This window comes from Vanellus vanellus (genome assembly GCF_965231255.1).
Source record: "Vanellus vanellus genome assembly, chromosome: 2".
In the NCBI taxonomy this organism is placed as follows: Eukaryota; Metazoa; Chordata; class Aves; order Charadriiformes; family Charadriidae; genus Vanellus; species Vanellus vanellus.
Window position 1 is genome coordinate 24,588,270 of NC_138906.1, and position 20,644 is coordinate 24,608,913.

Sequence of the window (20,644 nt, forward strand, 5' to 3'; positions counted from 1 at the left end):
AGTCCAACCCTCCTGCCAAAGCAGGCTCACCTAGAGCAGGTTAAACAGGAACGCATCCAGGCAGGTTCTGAATATCTCCAGAGAAGGAGATTCCACAACCTGTCTGGGTAACTTGTTCCAGTGCTCTGTTACCCTCAAAGTAAAGAAGTTTTTCCTCATGTTGAGATGGAATTTCCTGTGTTCCAGCTTGTGCCCATCACCCCCATGTCCTGTTGCCAGGCACTACTGAAAGAGAGGCAGGAAACAGAACGATGAACTACCACACAGTGAATTTGAATTATAATGTGTTTGGGAAAAAATCCACCCAAGAAAGATGAAACTTTACCTTAGGGAAGGCAGAATGTTTTACTTACCATTTGATATAAAGTTCAATGAAGATAAAGATTAGTTCAAACTTATTCAGCTACATGCCAAATGGGTTGAGAATACAGCATATCAAATAATATATGATAATCTTGGAAATTTTGGTAAGTGGTAACAACACTTGAAACAATTTATGGAAGATCTTTTGATGAAAAAAAGAGAGACTTTGTACATCACTACATATGAAAACATGTCCATCTATGTGAAAATCTACTTTTTAAAGCTCCTACATCAACACAGATCCTCTTCAGGTAATGTAATTGGCACTCAATAACCGGACACAGTTCCCTATTTGATAGCACCTCTAAGAAATAGCTTAATATCTACAGGGGATATTCGTTGAGAAAACCATAGTCCAGTGTGGATTTGCAAGTCAATAAGTAGAAATGTTTATATTTCATGAATAGGAATGGATAGCTTAGACTTTAACAGACACAGTTAGGAATATCATATGCATAACTGAGTAGAATAAAGAGTCATGCCACAATTTATGGCATCATTCATCCTTGTTGCACACAAATAAATGTATTTTCTTAAGCAGAAAGGGAACTTCCTTCCAGAAAGGAAAACTAACTAATCCATACAGCTTCACATCTCCCCAACTACACAGCCAAATCCACTTCTTCACACCCCACAAAACACAATTAATTTATGGCTAGGTTTTCTTCAGAAGTGTTGAATCATTTCATCTTCCAGTGATTTGACCCTCATTTCATTCCATGTCTCTTGTACAACTTGACACCAAGGCAAAGCCCTGCACCCAGAGCTCTTCTAAGCACACTCAGAAATCTTTACATCTTTGTGTAGATCAAGAACAAACCCCTGTACTCTAGTTGCAGGATAGATTACTATTTCATTCACGTATTCCCACAAGTATGGCCTCTAAAGATTACATATGCCATAAAGCAGTGTCTAGTGGTTCAGAGCAGTTTTTACTTTTAAGTGTAACACCACTACAGCCTACAACCAGAGAACTTCCACATCCTAGACAGCTACTTGCTAAGAAGAGAAACATTTGATAACAGTTAGAAGAGGCCCACAATTTCACAGACACTTAGAGGGCTACAAGAATCACTTGGGGGTCTTGAGCTCCACTGACATGCACCGAGTGAAGGGACAATGGAGGTGAATAAGCGGAAAGGGACGTTTGGCAGGAACACGGGGGCTGGAAGCCTCCCACAGACGCCCTCCTCTGCACCTGGCTGAGGAGTACCCCTTCCCCAGCCGAGAAGACGACCCCACCAACCTTTCTCCCTTTCTCCCTTTCTCCCTTTCTCCCTTTCTCCCTTTCTCCCTTTCTCCCTTTCTCCCTTTCTCCCTTTCTCCCTTTCTCCCTTTCTCCCTTTCTCCCTTCACCTCAGTAGCCAGCACCTCACTCACCCCCCCAACCGCTTCCGTTAGCGGCGCGCGCCCCTTTGAAGCGCCGGCCGCTGGCGGCGCCGCGCCGTGCCCCTCCCGCGCGCTGATTGGCTGGCGGCTCCGGCGCTCTGCGGTGCTGTGATTCCGAGGCGCTGTGGCTGCCCGGCTGCCGGGAGCGGGGGGGCGGGTGGGGGGCGAGCCGCCCCCGCCGCGGGGACCCCGGCGCCTCCTCGGCCGACCTGTCGCCTGCCTCGGGGCGCTCCTCCCGCACGGAGCGGGCGGCGGGAGGAGGAGGAGCGAGGAAAACGTGGGGGCCTTCTCCTCCGCGTGCGGCGGCGGCGGCGGAGGGCGCAGCATCCCCGAGAGCGGGAGGCCGGGAACAAAGGCTCCGCGCCAGTCCCGGCGGCTCCACCTGCCCCCAGCGGAGATGGCGTCCCTCGGCTTAGGGGGGCTCAACGTCTCCGCCCGTAGGAAGAGCGTCCCGTCTCGCAACGCCGCGGTGGAAAGGCGAAACTTGATCACGGTCTGCAGGTGAGCCGCTGGGCCCGGCCCTGCCCTGCCCTGCCCTGCCCTGCCCGAGGGGACCGTTCCTCGCGCCCTCCCGCCGCTACGGGCGCTGGCAGCCCTGCTTGAGGGGACCGTTCCGCCCCCCCCGCCCCGCTCGGGCAGGTGACTGGAGGCCCGTGCTCGTGGTGGCCGCGCGGGGGCGGGAGCGCGGGCGGCCGCCCTGTCAGGGGGGTGCTGGCCTGAGGGGAGAGGGGTGTGGCGGCACTCCGGGGGGCACGCAGCGACGGGAGAGGGTAGCCTCCTCCATCCTGACTCAGCTCCTTCGGGAGCATTTGCGTGAGGGGTGTTCCCGCAGCGGCCGAGGGGCAGGGGCGCACCTGGCATCGGGGCGTTAAATGGCCCTGGGGGGGACGGGGACACATGTTTGATTTCGGCACCTTGATGGCGTTCCTGGGCTGAAGGTGTGTGGCGGGACAAGGCAGGGCAGAGCCAGCCCTCAGCAGCGTCGGACTGAGGCTTTTCATCTTCGTGCAAACAGAACTGCTGGTGCCTCGATTCCTCTTAAAATTGACGCGGTGCGGCCGCTTTTAAAATTTAGGCTTAATATATATTGGACGTAAAGCGAGACCTAAAACTATTCTTCCGAGCTGCTGTAGAAGTGGCTGACCGTGTGTTCCTGCTAACGCGCCGGTGCCGCAAGAGCGGTCCCGAGGAGGCTGCGTTCGGGGGATATTTTTATCTCCAAAATCTAGATCAGCAGATCTGCAGTACAGGCTAGGTCTAGTGTTTGGGGTTTTTTTTTTTTTTTTTTTTTTTTAGTGTCTTGGTGCTGATACAATCTTAATAATACTTCCTATGGCTTTACGTGTAAGCATTTCCACTGCTGTCATTGTTGAATTCATGCAGCATTCCCAAGTGTGCGGTACTGACCCATTACATCATGGCAAACTTTTAAATACATAAATATGCTGGTGGCAATGACTTTGTTAGTTTGTTTGTTTCAATTGCTAGATTTTTAAGTTATCAGGCTAATTTGAATATCATCTGGAGAAAGTCTTCAACAGATTCCTATGACCTATGATATAGTTTTTGTTCTCAACAATTTTAATAATGTACAAGGGCAGTAACTAGATAATTTTGTACCCTCACCACTTAATGCTGCAGCAGTATTTTTTAAAAAAAGTTTAGGACTTCCTATTCTTCCTTTTTTTTTTTTTTTTTTGCTTTTATTCTACATTGTTAATGGCTTTTACAAAGTGTAACTATGATCTGGCTGCCGAAAGGAATTTGCTTCAATATTACTTCAAGTCTGGTTTAAGAGTAGCATTGATGCTATTCTGTCTTTTCCCAGGCTTTTATGTGTACATCTACCCTTACTTGTGAAAAAAGATACGCAGCAAAAACATAGAAAAAGGTTTTTGTCAAACTTACTGAAGCAGGTCAAATAGAAGAAACAGAAGTTTTCAGTTTCACTGTTGTTACAGATATTGCCAATCTACAGGCTCGGGAATACACCAGTTTTATCAAGTAATGGCATAATTGTACAGGATATAAACAGTTCTTTCTAAAGCAATATATTGTATTCTGCAAAGCTTGCTACTTTTTTCTGCCTCCTCGTTTGAGAGAGACTCTTCTGTACTCTGTGCTGTTACATTTTATTTTTTGGTTTGTTTGTTTCATGTCCTGCTGTTGAAATGATGTTTTAACATATTTAAAGATGCTTTGAAATCTGAGGGAATTCAGTCAAACACATATGAAGCAAAGAGCTATTGCAGTAACTACTTGAAATTGGCATATTTTAATTATTTTCAGTAAAACAACTTAATTTTGCTATGTGTTCACAAAACCTGAATTTCTTAGCTTGTAAATACACTTTTAAATTTGGAAAGGATGATGGTGAAAAAAGGATTTGCGTTATTATGATGTGCATACGTTTATTTATGTTTTTATTCTTCTGCCAGTGTAAACATTTAAAATATTTCTGTGCTTTACTGTTGCTATTACACAAATGTGTAATTTTTTGAAAAATGTTATTTGTTAGGAATAGCCAAATTAATATCAAACCCAGTAAGATAATAGTCCTTTCCAATCAAAATCCTGTGAGAATGTGAAATATTTCTGGTAAAAAAATAGCTTCAATGAATTGATTCAATTAAATTTGGATGATATGGCTTGCTACCCAGTGAAGGTGAGAGATCACAGGAAGATATTCTTCTGAATTACCATCTGTTAATAGTCTCTGATAATTTAATGAACTATTTTTGTCAAAGCTTCACTTTAGCTGATTTTCACTTAATAGTTAAGCCAGGCTTTGGATTTGTAGTCTTTTTAGATAGATATAGATAGTTTCCTATATTTACAGCTTTGGAAGGAACAGTTTGTTTCCACTAAAATGTTGAGTGGCACTGTAGCCATGGGAAGTAATGTAGTTACTTAAGTTCCATAAACCAATTGCATGTGAAAATACATGGTTATGTTTGTGTAACTGCAGAGCTGTGATTTAAATTGCAATAATTTGGGGGATTTTTTTGTTTGAATAAGTAAGAGCTCTGTGTTTTTCACGAAAGTTTGATGCCTTCCATTTTCCAATAAGTGGTGCTGGGATTTCGAGGTTGTTCTAGGTTGTTCACCTTGTTTTAAACTAATCTTCCCTAAGATTCATAGATCAAAAATCCATAGAGCTACAGAACCACCAAAAAAGTAGAAACAGACCTTCGAAGTGAGGGTCATATCTTAAATGCAGAATGTTAACGCAGAATTGAACAATTGTCAGGAAATGTATTTTTAAAATAGTCATTTTGCTAATATGCATAAGAGCTGTTGCAGTGATATTAACCCTTAGCTGAACTGTCTGGTTTCATGTCCAAGCCATGTCCTCCAACATATGGGATATTAGCTTATAATCCTGGGAATTATTCTGTATTAATAATTTACATTCTTTAAAATGGCATTTTAATGACATTTCCCAAATTGCAAGCTAAATAAATTTGACAGAATCCTTTCATTTATTTGAAAACTGAGAGAAGCAGAATCTGACAATGAAACTGACAAAGTCGTATAGCAGTCAACTTTTCTACCTATTTGCTTTTTTATTAGAGGGTTGTTGCTGTTTTGGAAATAAGCCGATAGACCTGGGATATATCCACAAAAGTTTTTGCTTTGGTTTGGAGTTATTAAAGAAATTTGGGAGACCTTCTTGTGCATCTTGCAAAACAGTGAAGAACTTACCCCAAAAAGATTGCTATAAATCTTTCATATTTCCCTCTTACATAATTCAGAAGGTCTTTTTAGGGTTGGAGAATGCTACTGTTTCTACATCTTTTTTTTGGCTCAAGCAGGACTAGATTCATGACAGAGAAGACTATGTAAGAATCAGAAAACACCAGAGTTTAGAAACAGTGGTATTGGAATCTCTCCAATGGCAGTTACCGTATTAAAAAAAAAAAAAAAAAAAAAAAAAAAAAAAAAAAACCCAAACCAAAACTGAACAAAACCCAAACAACCAGCTCTATTGTTGCAGTAACACAATGGGAAATGATGGGATAAAAGACATTTTTTAAGGAGTCTTGAAGCAGCAGGCCTTGGAGCTATATTACTCCTCTGCTCCTACTGTCCACCAAAAAGTTCATCTTAGAAAATTTTAGGTTTGTTTTCAAGCCACTTTACTTTCCTATGCCCTTTTGTTACAATTCCTCTGTTAACCTCTGACGTGTAGGTAGACTGTTGCTCTAGAGCACAGTGCTGCTGTAGCAGCCCAGTGGAAAGAAGATGCAGTTGGGAGCAAAAAGCTACTCTAACTCTACTTGGACATTTTTTCTTCATAGCTGTTGCGTACTTTAGACTTGACCTTTCCGCTCTTGACTTTCAGTCCCCACGTGGTTCCACATAACTGTGCAAGAATATGGGCTTTCTTTTCTGGGAGGCCGTACACTGGAAAAAACATATGAGGTGTTTTTCATGACTGAATAAAGTTGCTTACCCAATGCTTACAGTGTAACTTTTTTCAAAGGCATCACTTCTACATACCTTAAATCATTCTTTCTATCTGTGTGGTAAGCATGGTGAAGTGTGAATATCGTGCAAAATGTGTTTGTGACTTTTAATTTACACTTAGAGATATGTTTGCCCCTCTGTGGTACTGGAGAAAAAAAGAAGAAAAAGAAAACAAAGACAGCAGTATTCGCCTAAGACTTTTTTTTTTAAATATCCCCCAAAATATTTCCTGTAAATCAAATTTTGCCTGATAGCACTGTTATCTTCCTGGTCTATGGAAATAAGATGTATATATTAGCGTTCCCTGTCAGTTCTCCTAAAAATAAATTTCACCCAAACTTGACATATCTATAAAGGTTTTTCAGTTTTTTGGTGAAAGTGTAGAGTAGAGAGACGGAAATTAATATTTCTAAGGAGAGCGTGGTGGCAGTAATATGAGCACTTAAAAGACTACCATTAATGATGATGAGCTGTTAGACTGACTTTTCTAATCATACCCTAGATATTTAAAAATTGTTGTATCCTTAAAAACTAGATATCTTTTTGTCTTCAATTTAATTGCAGAATGCTTTAAAATTAAAAAGAAATTACTTATCTGTGATTTTTAGAAGTGTATGTGAATTACTCTTAAGTAGTTTCTGAATATGTATCCCATGCAATATTAACTCGTGAACTTTTAAGTAGGACACTGAATAGAGGAAAAACAGCCATAGCTACATATTATACACTGCTTTGTTTTGCAGTTTATGGGTGATCATGCCACCATTGTGTCTCTGAGTTTTAAGATGATATTCCTATAGTTCAGTACATTACACTGCTAGTCACTGTCTCTTTTGTGTATGTACCCGTGAGTGAGTGAAATGCTGCACCTTCTCTTTTTCAGATCTGCACAGTATGGGAGAAGTCTTCTCATTACAGTTAATACTGACTTGGTCATGGCATTGCTATATGCATTTTTTTAAAATTTAGAAGTTTTTTTATAGATAATTTCACTGCTCTGGTATAGCTTTGAGGCAACAATCGTTACTGCCATTAGAGTAGTCAATAACTATGATACCGACAAGGTAGAAATTTACTGGTGGGCATGCATGTCTCTCACTTACTCAAAATTGGTTAAAAATGTGGAGGAGTTCAAAACTGAGTCATAACTTGGCACTGCAGAAGCAGCTTCCTCCCCCACCCTTCTCACTCCTAATTCCTGTCCTGCCAAAACCACAACAATAGAAGCCTGCAGGAAAGGTAGGATAGGGAGTCTTTATTCAGAAGTTTACTTAGTATACCATAATTAAGTTGAAACTCTTGAAATTTATATGCCAATTTAATTTGAGCATAATTAGTTTCATTTAGTAAATGAGCATCAGGAGGCTGTGCTGACTCCACTGAAGATGCAGTTAGTTAGTTAAGTTACTTTTACAGTACGGAGCATTTGAAAATAGTACTGCTATGGAGTCACTCCACCCCTCCTTCTCTCAAGTACTAAAAATCTAGATCAGTTTATAGTGAGGCTCATAAAAAGTAGAACTGGCACAACTGAGGGGGCAGTGTGCTCAGGTGTTGGGCCTGGGATGAGCCAGCAAACTGAGAACTTCCTAAGCTGGTACTGTTGAGGTTTGAGTGTTGTAAAAACTGTCACCTCAGGCTCTAGTATGGCTCTATTAATACAGATAAGGATTGTCATAAAAAACAGAATAAATGCCTCAAAATAAATGTTACTTTCAAAGTTGAGGACGTATGAAACTTGCCTTGAAACTGAAAACTGAAGAACAAGGAGAAGAAAGGAAGATAAAAATGGATTATGATTAAAATGGAGAAGGCAAGAGGAAAATAATTTTTTGTCATGTTTTTTGAGCTTTAAACTTTGAATAAGAATGAAATTGTATAAGTGCAGGTGTAACAAACACAGCTAACATTGGCTAATTAACTAGTTACATCTTGTCTGCTTTTTGCAGTGGCTTGATTCAGCCTTTCCAATTTCAAATGTTAGATCATTTAAATTGTTAGCTTTTCTGGCATAATAATGAAGTATTATGATGCTGAATAGGGATTACCCCCATTCACGGGGAAATCAGCCTGTCCAAGTTAATGCACAGAGTTAACAGTGTGTAAAAACTCATTGTTTTATAATATGTTTGGATTATTCTTGCATTAGGATGAAATTACAGTGTTCTCATAATAGGATAAAGTTTATACTTCTGATTCTTGGGCATGGATTTAGGGAATAAAAGGACTATTGAGCAAAATGTCAAGCAAAAATCATTATGTTTAGGATTACAAAGAGAAATTGATGTTGGATGCTTTGGAGTGCTTATTTTTTGACAGCATTATTAAAATAATTTAGAGAAGAGGAAAATAATTAGAAAATAACTAGCTCACTTCTACATAGAAAGTGTGGGGATTTTTGTTTTGTTTTTAAGGCTATGTGCCTAAGACCAAGAATGATGATTGTATTTCCAGGCTGGTTTTCAATGTGGTATGTGTTTGTGTTGCTCTGACAGGACTTGAAATCATCAAAGAACCAGAAAACTACCAATAGCTATCCATATAATTTATGATTGTCCTGTACTTTTGCTCTAGGTTTTCAGTCAAGACTTTGATCGACCGTTCCTGTTTTGAGACTATAGATGATACTTCCCCTGAATTTAATAACTTTGCAGCCATTCTGGAACAGATTCTAAGTCATCGACTGAAAGGTATGTTAATTTACTTCCTTACTGGTGGTGTTTTTGCCATGAGAATTTGTTTATATGAAACCAGCGTACATCTGTGGAAACTCCTTGATGCTAATGAAAGTGTTGTCTTTGTGTGTCTGTCCCTTTGCTGTTGCCTTCCTATTGTTTGCATTACTATGGAAAAGTCAAGGAAAGAGTTTTTGTGAAACGTTTTTCCAGTGTTCTTGTTGGAAGCCTTCTTTGCTGCTAATTAAGCAAGTGGATGTTGCCATGGTGCTGAGATCTGTCTGCTGTTCTGCTTTATGATAAAGCTGTGTCCTAAAAGTCTGAAAGACAATTGTGTTTTCTGCTTTAAGAGAAGCTATAGAGAACATATCTGTGGTGCTGCTGCCTTTTCTTTCTCCCTTCTCTGCTTTCGTTGCCTTCTTTTCCAGATACCTGTGTTTAGGTCCTTTCATTCCTGTCCCCCCACGCCCTAGCAAAGCTTTTTTTTGCCACTGGAATGTAATGAATCTGGATTAAGTTGCTTTTGAGAAAGGTCAGTTGTTGATTTTCCTTTTGTATCAGAGTCAGATGTTGTTCTAACTCAAGAAAATGTCTGTTTGCATTTTCTGATTGTTCTAGCGGAAGCTGCTTTTGCTAAAAGAACAGAGCGTGCCTTAGCAGTAACAGTTGCTAGAAAAGGACTTTGGAAGCTTCTCCTCATTTCTCAGTTCTGTGTACAGTTTCTGAAATTATTTCAGGATGATGAAGGACATCATAATCATCTAAATATAGATGTGTAATATGACAATCTACTCCTTTTCATACTTTTGCTTTTTAATATTCGTAACTAAGCTTTGTGAACAATATTGTGTGTAGGCTGACATTTGAGTAGCACAATTACTACCTGCTGTCATTTTGTCAGAGAAGGAAAAAAAAATAAATCGCACAGTAGGGTTAGGAACATAGTGTTTGTCACATTGTGACAAAGATTATTTAAGTGATTGTGAGTACTTAGCAACTTGACACTGCAGGGAAATTGCTCTGTTTTCTCCTTCTCCCCCAGCTTCATTGATGTTTGAGCAAAAACCATTATGATTTCACACCCCCACACCCCCCCCCAACATTCTTTTGCTTCACAGTCTTTTATTCGGGACAGGCAGTACAGAGAAGAAGCCTTGACAGATTGGCAAATGGGTTACAGGCAAATGGAATTTGCTAGTAAAAAATTATTTCAAATAAGAAACAGAGAAAATAAAAAAGCTAAACTGTTGTTTCAGTCTTCCCCTTGTATTTACCAGTATGATTTTCTAAGTTTGCAGAGTTAAATGAAAATACAGAAAAAGACAACATCTTGTGCATTGTGTTGCAAACGGAATATTTTAGTAATAAGCTAGGTCACTGAGAGTAATTGTTTTATTCTTTAAAACTTGAAAAGGAAATTGAGATAATAAATGTACCATGAGAATTCAAATTTTACAAGGGTATATATTATACAACACAGGGCTTGAAAGAAATTGCATTTTATTGATGGAAATGACTAATATATTCTGAATGCATAGTTCGTGTCAGTAGGAGAGCACTAAAAGCAGACTGGTGATTGCAGTGGGTTGTATAAAATGTTTTAAAGCAGGCAGAACATGCATGATCTGTTTGTCTATGGTAAGATAAATAGCTTCACTGTATTAAAGTTGTCAGAATAATCCCATGGCAGTGTAGTGAAACGGATGATCCAGATTTGAGGGTTTGAGTATATAGACCTTTACTTTCTTAAGGCCACAGCAAATAACAATTTGTAATCTTTAACTTCCTTTGGAAGTACTTGGTGAGGAAGGAAGAAGTAAAAAAAAAAAGTAGTATTTAATTTGCATTGTAAAGGACTAAATTTACTTTTATTAGAATACTTTTACTGGCAACTCTTTTCTGACACTAAATGTAATATGTTTCTAAGGAGCAAAGCATAGTCTTGATGGAATACAGTGACTGTTGCTGCTTATTGGTTTGGTGTTCAGATAGGATGCAGACAAAACAAAAGGGGAGGAAGAAAGATACCCATTTTAAGGAGAAAAAATGTGATTAGAATCTTATGCTTTTCCTGAAACCATTGCAATTAAGAATTCTGATATATTTTTCCAATCCTCATCCTCCTGGCTGTTCTGCTAAAAATGCTAGCTATAGCAATATGACCACCATTTTAAAATTTATTTTATTTTTGATAGGTAACTGATCTGATGTTGCCAGCTCCAAATAGCAAAAGGGTCATGAACAACATTCATAGTGGTTTGGGTGGTTTTCTTGGTTTGATTTTTTTTTTTTTTTTTTTTTTTCCTTTTCAGAATCATTGAAGAATTTAGTTTGGAAAGTACCTTAGAAAGTCATCTAGTCCACCCTCTTGCTTAAAGCAGGGCCATCTCAGATTGCTCACAGCATTTTTCCAGTTGCGTGTTGAAAATCACCATGACCTTTCTTAAGCTCAGTGCAGTTTGCTACAGAATTATTCCCACCCCGCCCTTCACTTTGTGCTTACCTTTCCCTGATACTGACCACGGTCCTCATGGGATCCTGTGGTGAGCCAGACCAGGAAGTCAAACAGACAGAAAACTAATGACTTGCCCCATGGATGCACTTCTTTAACCCAGCTGCTCATTTTCTTAAGAGTGGTTAGATGTGGGTGTTTGCTAAGTAATAAAATGAGGTCAGCATAAATATATCAGCTCACACAACAGAGATCTGCGAATGCTGCTTGAATGCAGGTATCTGTTCATGTGATACAGAAGACTTGGCACATACCGCACCAAAATAGTTCCAAAAAAGGTAACATAATATGCCATAGCCAAAAGGCAACATCTATACTACCTTACGGTTTCATGTACACCAATGCCAGTAAGTGCAGTCAGGAATAGGCCACTGTTGTTAGAAAAAGCAGTCTGGCTCTCAGCCTATTTTTTAATTGCCCTAAGGAAGAGAGAGAGAGTTTGAGTAAGCTGTATTAACTGTCTTTTCAGGGATTGCAAGCCATTGACTGCCTTCTGCTCTAGAAAGTGGAGAGACACTTATCCCTGTACTATGTAATACTGTGTATGTAGTATACCTCGTACTTCCTAGAAGTGCTGCATTTATTGTGAATGCAGAGTAAACCAAATCTGGTAATGAGGAGGATATAAAGCATGTGTTCTTGTCATAAAATAAGATGTGTGGCGTGCCTGCTGACAAGATATGATGTTACTGGACAGGACAACTGAAGATCTTGGAAAGGTAGGACAGAGGGAGTAAAAGGAAAAAGATGAATGACTAACTACTCTTTAATTCCTTCTCAGAGATAAGAATTTGAATAGTTTTATAATACATCAGAGACTAAGTGGTATTCTGAGTGGTTACAGAGACAAAGTATTTGAAGGTCTCTGAACCAAATAAGACCTATAGTCCTGAAAGGGACTTTAAAAATTTGTATACAAATGTATGCGTGTTTGATTATCTTTAAAGCAAACTGGGTAATTGCAGGAGGCTTCCCCCCCCCCCCCCCCCCCCCCACAGATAGTTGTTTGGAATTTGTTCCTTTCTTAACTGTTCTGTACTGTGAAGATTAAGGTGTATCTTGTAGCTGTCTTGGTAGTTTCTTGTTTTCACTGCTGGCCACAGATTTTTCAGGTGTATTTCCTATGTGTCCTTTTTATCAGATCAGCTAAGTAAATACAGTTAGTGCAAAAATGGTAGTGTTCAGCAACAGTACTTGGGATTTGATCACAGCTATATCCTAGCTGATATAAAACCTGAAGTCAATTAAAGGTGATGTGTATATTGTCTTTACTAGATCACGATGTTGTATGGTTTTCTGCCTTTTTCTATCACTTTAGTTTTAACTTAGTACTTAAGAACATTAATAACTGTTGTAGATTTTTCTGGCCTTCATCTCAAACACTTCTGAAAACTGTTGTAACTTGTATGTATTTGTTGACTTACTATGTTTTCACTGTAATATCCTTTGCAGAAAAATGTGTTTATATCCAAACTGCTAGCCAGTACGCATGCTTAGAAATAGTTTTGGTCTATATATTAAATTCTGTGACTGACGATGTATATAGTGCATCTTGCTTGTGACTTCCATAATTTTTGCGTGCCATGGTTACTGTGAGTGTACTTATCATCTGTACGCTTATTTGCATGTACCACCATAATGACACAATACAGTATGCTGTACTGTGCTATCCTGACACTTTCACAACTTTTGTGTGCCTTTTTTGTTGTACGTACATTTAGAAGATATTATAAACACGTCAAAAGCTTCTGCTAGAGTTGCCCATGGAAGGTGTTTGTCTCTCTCTAATCTTTGTTATTCCTAATTTTTAGTGACTATAAAGTTTGTTTGTTTGCTTTTCTTTTTTCTTTTAGAAAACTTACTATGAGCTTCTAGGGTAATCAGTGCTGCTTGAATGGAAAGAAATTAATTCTCTTCCTTTCCTCATGCTATAAAATGTTCTAATTTCATGCATTATCAATAGTCTGGTGGTAGTAATGGTAAATGGCTGTACTAGTGTTGTCACTGGTAAATGTTCAGGTTTTGCACCACTTCTTCACAGTATGGTGAATTATTAAATAATTAATTTCTGAAGCAATGACTTTTTTTATATCTGCAGTGCACAATTTATGCTTTCCTATATGATTTTTATTTTACTTATTTATTTTTAGGAGGGAAAAAAGAGCACTTACTACTACCTGCTATTCCATGTAGTCTCTTTCTTTTTAAGCAATTAATATGAATACAATTTTTATTAATCAAAATTCCTTGAAGTCTAATAATTCTGGCATAAATAGTGGTTACAAAGGGAAAGGGTATGAATTACGTCTGCAGAAGACAATTTGCACTTGTAGGCCTAAGTCATAGGTGAGGAAGCAGGGTTCTTTGAGTAAGTAAGATGCAGGTTGTAATGTTGCTCATCCTGAGAGAAACAAGTCTGCTGGATAAAATAGTTAAGGTAATGGAGAGATAATGAGGGTGAAAAAGGCAGGTTAAGGAAATAAGAGCTGAAGGTGCTACTGTCATGAAAAAGACAAAGTCTAAGCATATAACTGCAGTGGCCCCTTATTTGGTGCAATAATGCTATTAGCAGAATAGCTTTTGTTACTAGATTAAATATTTATACACACATAGTTACCCTATTACTGATTTTGGCTAAGAAGACATAGTAGGGCTCTTGTGTAATTTGTGGTTTAGCTCATTCTCCTTTCTCCTGTATGGAGAAAAACCTTTAAATGAATTTATAATTGTCGTGGAGGACTGGGTTTATGAACTACTGTAATTTTTTTATTTTTAATGACCCATTCTGTAGGCCCAAAATAAAAGAGTGGGTGTCATAGAAATTCCTCAAAGGAATAGCATGCCAGTTTTTTACCAACAAGTTATATTAAAACTTATTTTTTGTGGGATAGAAAAATTTGCTGTGAACTAAATAATACAGGGTGTTCTGGAAAAAACCTGCCTGTACCTTAGAGCATTGTCATCATTATTACTTTGTAACTGGAACTTTGTAGATATGAAATTGGACTGTGATTGATTAGGAATCAAGCTGTTTAATGTCTTATCTGTGAAGAGTTTCTTGGGCGTGAAAAGAGATATGTAGCAACTAGTGTTGCATATGTTTGTATCAAGTTAGACTGGAGCAGAAATGGGTTGATACAAATAAGTGTGTAGCAGTATTCAAAAATGTGGTGAAATAAAAAATTCTCAATATTGTTTCTATTTTCTTTGCAGTTCTGTAGACAAGAATTGAATTCATTTGAACTTAATTAATGTTAAACTTGCAGCTTCCATGCTTACCTAACAATTTTGTTTGGCTGACAAAAACAATAACATCATTCCTGTTGGGACAGCTGTCAGCTTCTGTGTCTTCTGATGACATATAAACTTCATGGCAAAGACCACATACTCTTTGTCCTTTGGATGTCCCAGGAAACTTACTCTTTCCTTAAGTATAAGGAGCTGACAGAGTATAAGTTGTATACTAAAATTTGCTTTCAAGTTTATTAGGACCCTTTAAAATTTAGATATGATTTTAGAATCATAGAACAGCCCAGGTTGGAAGGAACCTTGAAAGATCATCTGGTCTAACTATTTGTGGGAAAGGGTGCCTAGATGAAGTTGTCTAGCACCCTGTCTGATCGCGTCTGGAGCACCACCAGCGGTGGGGACTCTACCACATCCCTGGGGAGATTGTTCCAGTGAATGATTGTTCTTATTGTAAAAATTTTCTTTCTTAAGTTGAGAAGAAACCTCTCCCAGTGCAACCTGTACCCATTGCCCTTTGTCTTCTCCACGTGGCTTCTTGTAAAGAGAGGGCCTCCATCATCTTTGTAGCTGCCATTTAAATACTGGAATACTGCGATGAGTTCCCCTCTGAACTTTCTCTTCCCTAGGAAGAGAAGATCTAATACCTTCAGTCTTTCCTCATGGGGCAGGTTCTCCAGCCCTTTGAACATCTTCATGGCCCTCCTTTGGACCATCTCCAATCTGTCCATGTCCTTCTTGAATTGTAGGGACCAAAACTGGACAGAGTACTTCAGGTGCAGCCTGACAAGTGCTGAGTAGTGGGAGCTATTTCATGCCTCGTTCTTGAGAGTTCTTGTGGCTGTGTACACTGAGTGCATTGATGGCCAAATAGAATTTCATATGCTGAAAGCTTTTAAAATTGTAGGGAATATACAGCTTAGTATCTTATTTAGTTGTTCTTAAAATACATTCTCACTATTCTTGGGCAGTCTTTTTTTCTATACGGAATGATTAAGGAAGTTTTTCTTCTGATGGTGTTAATTACTAGAATATGGGCAAGGTTTAAAGTTGTAGGGAGCGAACAGTGAAATATAGAAGTCCTTCATTCACAAAAGGTCCTGAGCCAGCTGTGACTTTCAAGTGAAGACAATTCGTACTGAAGTCTGAAACCCATCATACCCTCTCACAGAGCTGGCTGCAAAATGAGAGACCATTGTTATGTCAGAGTGTATTGTAATTATGGACAGCTTGCTTTGTTGATCAGTGTAAGCCAAATAAGTGCTGTGTGCTGGTATGTATTTCTGTTACAAAGGTATTTTTGTTTTTAAATGTTGTGTATTTTGTAGGTGTTCATTTGTAAAAGGAATTGCTTTGAATTGGTGACTTCAGAAAACTATTAAGTGAAACTGTCTGTGTTTTGCAGAATATATTCTGTCCAAAAGATAGTTTGCCTTTATTAGTTGGCACTGGAATTGGTGACAAGTCATCTTCACGCTTTAGTTGCATTTAATTTTGCAAGTATAATCCGCAGAGCAGAAATGTTTCTGATATGGTAAAGAATATGAAAAATATCTGTAGCTTTTCATGTTGTTAAAATGCTGTTGAATTTTTGCTGCTGTCCGCTACACTTGGCATTTCAACAAAACTAGTAAGTTTGTAAGAGTGTTTACCTCATGGAAATTCTTTTATTTTAGTCCTCAGAGCTGAGAAGATCTGAATCTACAATAACTGAAGCACCTTGTTTTTCCTTTGGCATATTGAGCAGTATATATTAATTCTTCCTGCATTTTTTTTCTTTTTACAAGTCTTTTATGAAGCTTTGAATTTCATAAATAAATCCATGCAGCGAAGTAAGCAGATGGACCACAAAGTCAAGTTACATGCACCCTCTAGGGAAAAAAAAACACCACTTGAATTTCTTAAGATCATAAGGGACACATCTGTGACACTACTCTGGCTATGCTTGGAGCTAAGATAAGTCATGCTCAATAAAAATATCCTTGTTGTCATATTTTGGCATTTTATTGTCAGTATGTATGATTTTCAGCATGTATGATTCCCCTCTCTTTGGATTGTCGCACTTAAAGAGCTGTGGTCAACGACTTGATGTCCAAGTGGTGACCACTGACAAGTGTCATTCCTTAGGGTTTGGTATTGGGGCCAGCACTATTTAACATCTTTGTCAGTGACACTGACAGTGGGATTAAATGCACCCTCAGCAAGTTTGCCGACGACACCAAGCTGTATGGTGCAATGAATGTGCTGGAGGGAAGGGATGCCATCCAGAGGGATGTGGACAGGTTTGAGAGGTAGGCCCGTACGAACCTCATGAAGTTCAGCAAGGCCACGTGCAAGGTCCTGCACATGGGTCAGGGCACAAATACAAGCTAGGTGGAGAATGGATTGAGAGCAGCCCTGAGGAGAAGGACATGGGGGTGTTGGTTGATGAGAAGCTCAACATGAGCCAGCAATGTGCAATCACAGCCCAGAAAGCCAACTCTATCCTGGGCTGCATCAGAAGAAATGTGGCCAGCAGGTCGAGAGAGGTTATTCTGCACCTTTACTCCACTCTTGTGAGACCCCACTTCGAGTACTGCATCCAACTCTGGAGTCCTCAGCACAAGAAGGACATGGACCTGTTGGAGCGAGTCCAGAGGAGGGCCATGAAGATGATTGGAGGGCTGGAGCACCTCTCCTATGAAGACAGGCTGAGAGAGTTGGGGTTATTCAGCCTGGAGAAGAGAAGGCTCCAGGGAGACGTTGTAGCAGCCTTCCAGTATCTTAAGGGCGCCTACAAGAAGGCTGTAGAGGGACTTTTTACAAGGGCATGTAGTGATAGGATGGGGAGTAATGGTTTTAAACTGGAAAAGGGTAGATTTAGATTAGATATCATAAAGAAATTCTTTACTGTGAGGGTGGTGAGATACTGGAACAGGTTGCCCAGAGAAGTTGAGGCCCCATCCCTGGAGGTGTTCAAAGGCCAGGCTGGATGGGGCTTTGAGCAGCCTGGTCTAGTGGAAGGTGTCCCTGCCCATGGGGGACCTTTAAGTGGAACCAGATGATCTTTCAGGTCCCTTCCAACCCAAACCATTCTAGGATTCTATGATTTGCAGTGTAAGTCTAACATATTCTTTCTTGAAATCTGAGCTTTTTAACAGCAAAACAATTATAAGTCTTTCCAATAAATTAGTAAAGCTTCAGAAGTAGAGTTCAGGACTTGAAATAAAATAAAATTAACTTAAAAAATAAGATCTCATGTTATATGGAGAAAAGGTTTTGCACATATGTAATATGGCAGTCACCAGAGGGCAATGTTCATCTTACTTTTTACATACTTGTTTGCAATTGTATACTGTTCAGTCTGAAAAATAGGGCTGAACTGTTGCATCTGTGATGAAATGTATTTTGTGTCAAGCGGTTGCAAGTAGTATGTAATTTTGCCTTTTGTTTTATAACTGCAACACATTGCAAGATGGAAAAACAATTGAAGGATTTTGGTTAAAGTGCTGGAAGAGATACTGATTTGCTCAATTCGTTTCGGTCAGCTTCCCAAGGAATGTTCTGTGTGTATGCAAAATAAATTGTGACTGCAAAACTTTTTTGATCATGCATCAATTTGTCCTTCAATGAAAGCACATGTTGAAAAATTTGAATCTGCTCCTAAAATAAAGACAACACTATCACAGCAAACAGTGGTCTTTATATTTACGTGTATGTATATATATAAAACTTATTTTTTTTTTAAGAACAAAGCTTTTTTTACATGACTGCATTGGTGAAACACATGGTACTACCTAAAACAAATAACAGAAGTACTTCTTGCATCATATTTTTAAGTCACAATCATGTGTGCTCTATTGGCATTTAAGAATCCTGTGAAGAACCCTTGAGTATTATTATACCATACTTACAAGGAAAAAAAAACAAAACAAACAAACGCATATGTACACAAAAGTGCCAGACTTTGTGCATTGCTGAGCTGCATAATGCAAGATTTTTTACACCAGGGAGCCAGTTTTCAGCAGGAATTTATGGACTTGCTAGTATAAAATACTGTCAGTGCAGGCAACCTATAGGGAAGTATTTTTATTATGTTTATCTCCAATAAGCAGAGAGGGAGGTTCATAAATCTTTACATATCTTGTATTTTGATTTAAGGTCAGATCACCTGGTTCGGCTATGAAAGTCCTCGTAGTTTCTGGGACTACATTCGAGTAGCTTGCCGAAAAGTCTCTCACAATTGCATCTGCAGTATTGAGAACATGGAGAATGTCGGTTCTTCTAGAGCTAAGGTAGGGAAGAGAAAGGTCAAATTGACTTTTTTATTACATTGTTCTATGTGAAATATAGCTGAGATTTCTGTACCCGGAAGAAATCCTATTACTAAGCTTGCCCCACAAAATTTTTCATTGTTTGAAATAATTATTTTTTATATGTACCTAGTAAATATTTACTTTAAAAAAAAAACACTTTTAAATCTGAATGTGTTTCCTTTTAAATTTGTGTTATTCAGTAGAATAAATCTCAAATTCTCTATTCAGTGAGCATGTTGTACTATAAAATGATTGTCTTCACTTTTTCGAACTTACATAATTTTTTGAAAATGCAGTATGTTGAGGGAAATTAAGTTCATGCGGGCATGCCTAACAAATACTATTTTAAAATTGTAGAAATGTGATATTTTTCCCCTAACCTAAGTTTCATTTTATTTTGTATATAGTTTATGCATTAATGGAAAAGTTGTGATCAGCTCTTCAGTTTGTTGGTGTGATTGTGCAGGAAGCCTTTAATAGATTTATTAGCAAATAAAAGATCCATTGTTTTAAAGGATCTATATAGAAATGGCATCACAATTTCTGATTGTAGGTACAGTGGAAAGATTAAGGAAGTAACAATTTAATGTGTTAATATACATGTAAACTGAATAAGAATAAGCTTTAAAGTGACCTGTCATTAAATCTTAATAATGTGAGACAGTATAGACCAACAACTTAAAAAAACAAACTGTTGGACAGAGATTGCAAGTTCTGTTTGTTAGATTAGAATGCTTTTCAATGGTTTGTATTCCTTTGTGAAGCAGCCTTGATTGATAACTGAGAACCTTCTGACTTGAAAGTATAAATAGTATAAAATGGTGTACCAATTAATGTTCTTAATTCTTTTTATTTCTAAATGATTTGGAATCATTTGTTTGAACAAGTATCTAAACTGTGTTCCATGGCTATTCTAAAAATCCGGTAGTTCCAGATTTTTATTATGCTCTGGATTATTTACAGAGGTGCAAATATTTAACTTGTTATATACAAAAACTTTGTATTTTTTTTTCAGGGGTATGATTGTGTGGTTAGTACTATTTAAACTACAGGTATTTATGCGACCACGTTTTTCTTCAATAAAAGGTGATGTTTAGATCAAGCGGCACCATGAATCTAGTAGATCTTTGAGGAGCTATTCTGAATATCCATAGTATTGCAGAACAGCTTATTTGCTGTGTCTACTGTTGCCCCTTTCTTCTTTTGTATAGATTGTTTTAAATTTTATATAGTAAACATATCTGTAATTTGTGTGAAAACTTTGAAACACTTGAGATGCTATGGCAAAAACCTATTGATTTGTGTTCCTATCCAGAATATCACATACTCTTCCTAGCTCTCAATGTACTGGAGTAGCAGACTGATAATTTAAGTCATGCTGCTTTTCTTCTTGCTTATGTTGAGATCTGGAAATTCAGATAATTTGGAGAATTTATTTCCAAACACTTTCTGGAGAGACTCATGTTCTCGAATCTGACTGTATTGCTTATATTCAAGATTTATTTTAAAGGTATTTCTGAATGCCAAGATTTTAATAGATATTAATATTTAAATTTGGTAGATAATAAGATGCAAAGCTATTTTCTGAAATACTCTTGTAAATAAATTAAAATTTTCTTTTTTTCTGTGGAAAACTCCATGCCAAATAGTAAACAAATAAGCTAATTTGTGCAACGAGTGTGGGGAGTGGTGTT

General features: G+C 38.4%; 1 protein-coding gene across 1 annotated transcript in view; it reads left to right on the forward strand.

The window, feature by feature from the left end:
• Nucleotides 1-2,134: 2,134 nt before the first annotated feature.
• RUNDC3B (RUN domain containing 3B) overlaps nt 2,135-20,644 on the forward strand; it is a 54,746-nt gene continuing 36,236 nt past the window's right edge. Inside the window, exons 1-3 of the mRNA XM_082479289.1 lie at nt 2,135-2,253; nt 8,797-8,912; nt 18,796-18,929. Coding sequence (XP_082335415.1) covers nt 2,150-2,253; nt 8,797-8,912; nt 18,796-18,929 — 354 coding nt within the window. The 5' untranslated portion in view covers nt 2,135-2,149. The remainder of the gene's footprint in view (nt 2,254-8,796; nt 8,913-18,795; nt 18,930-20,644) is intronic.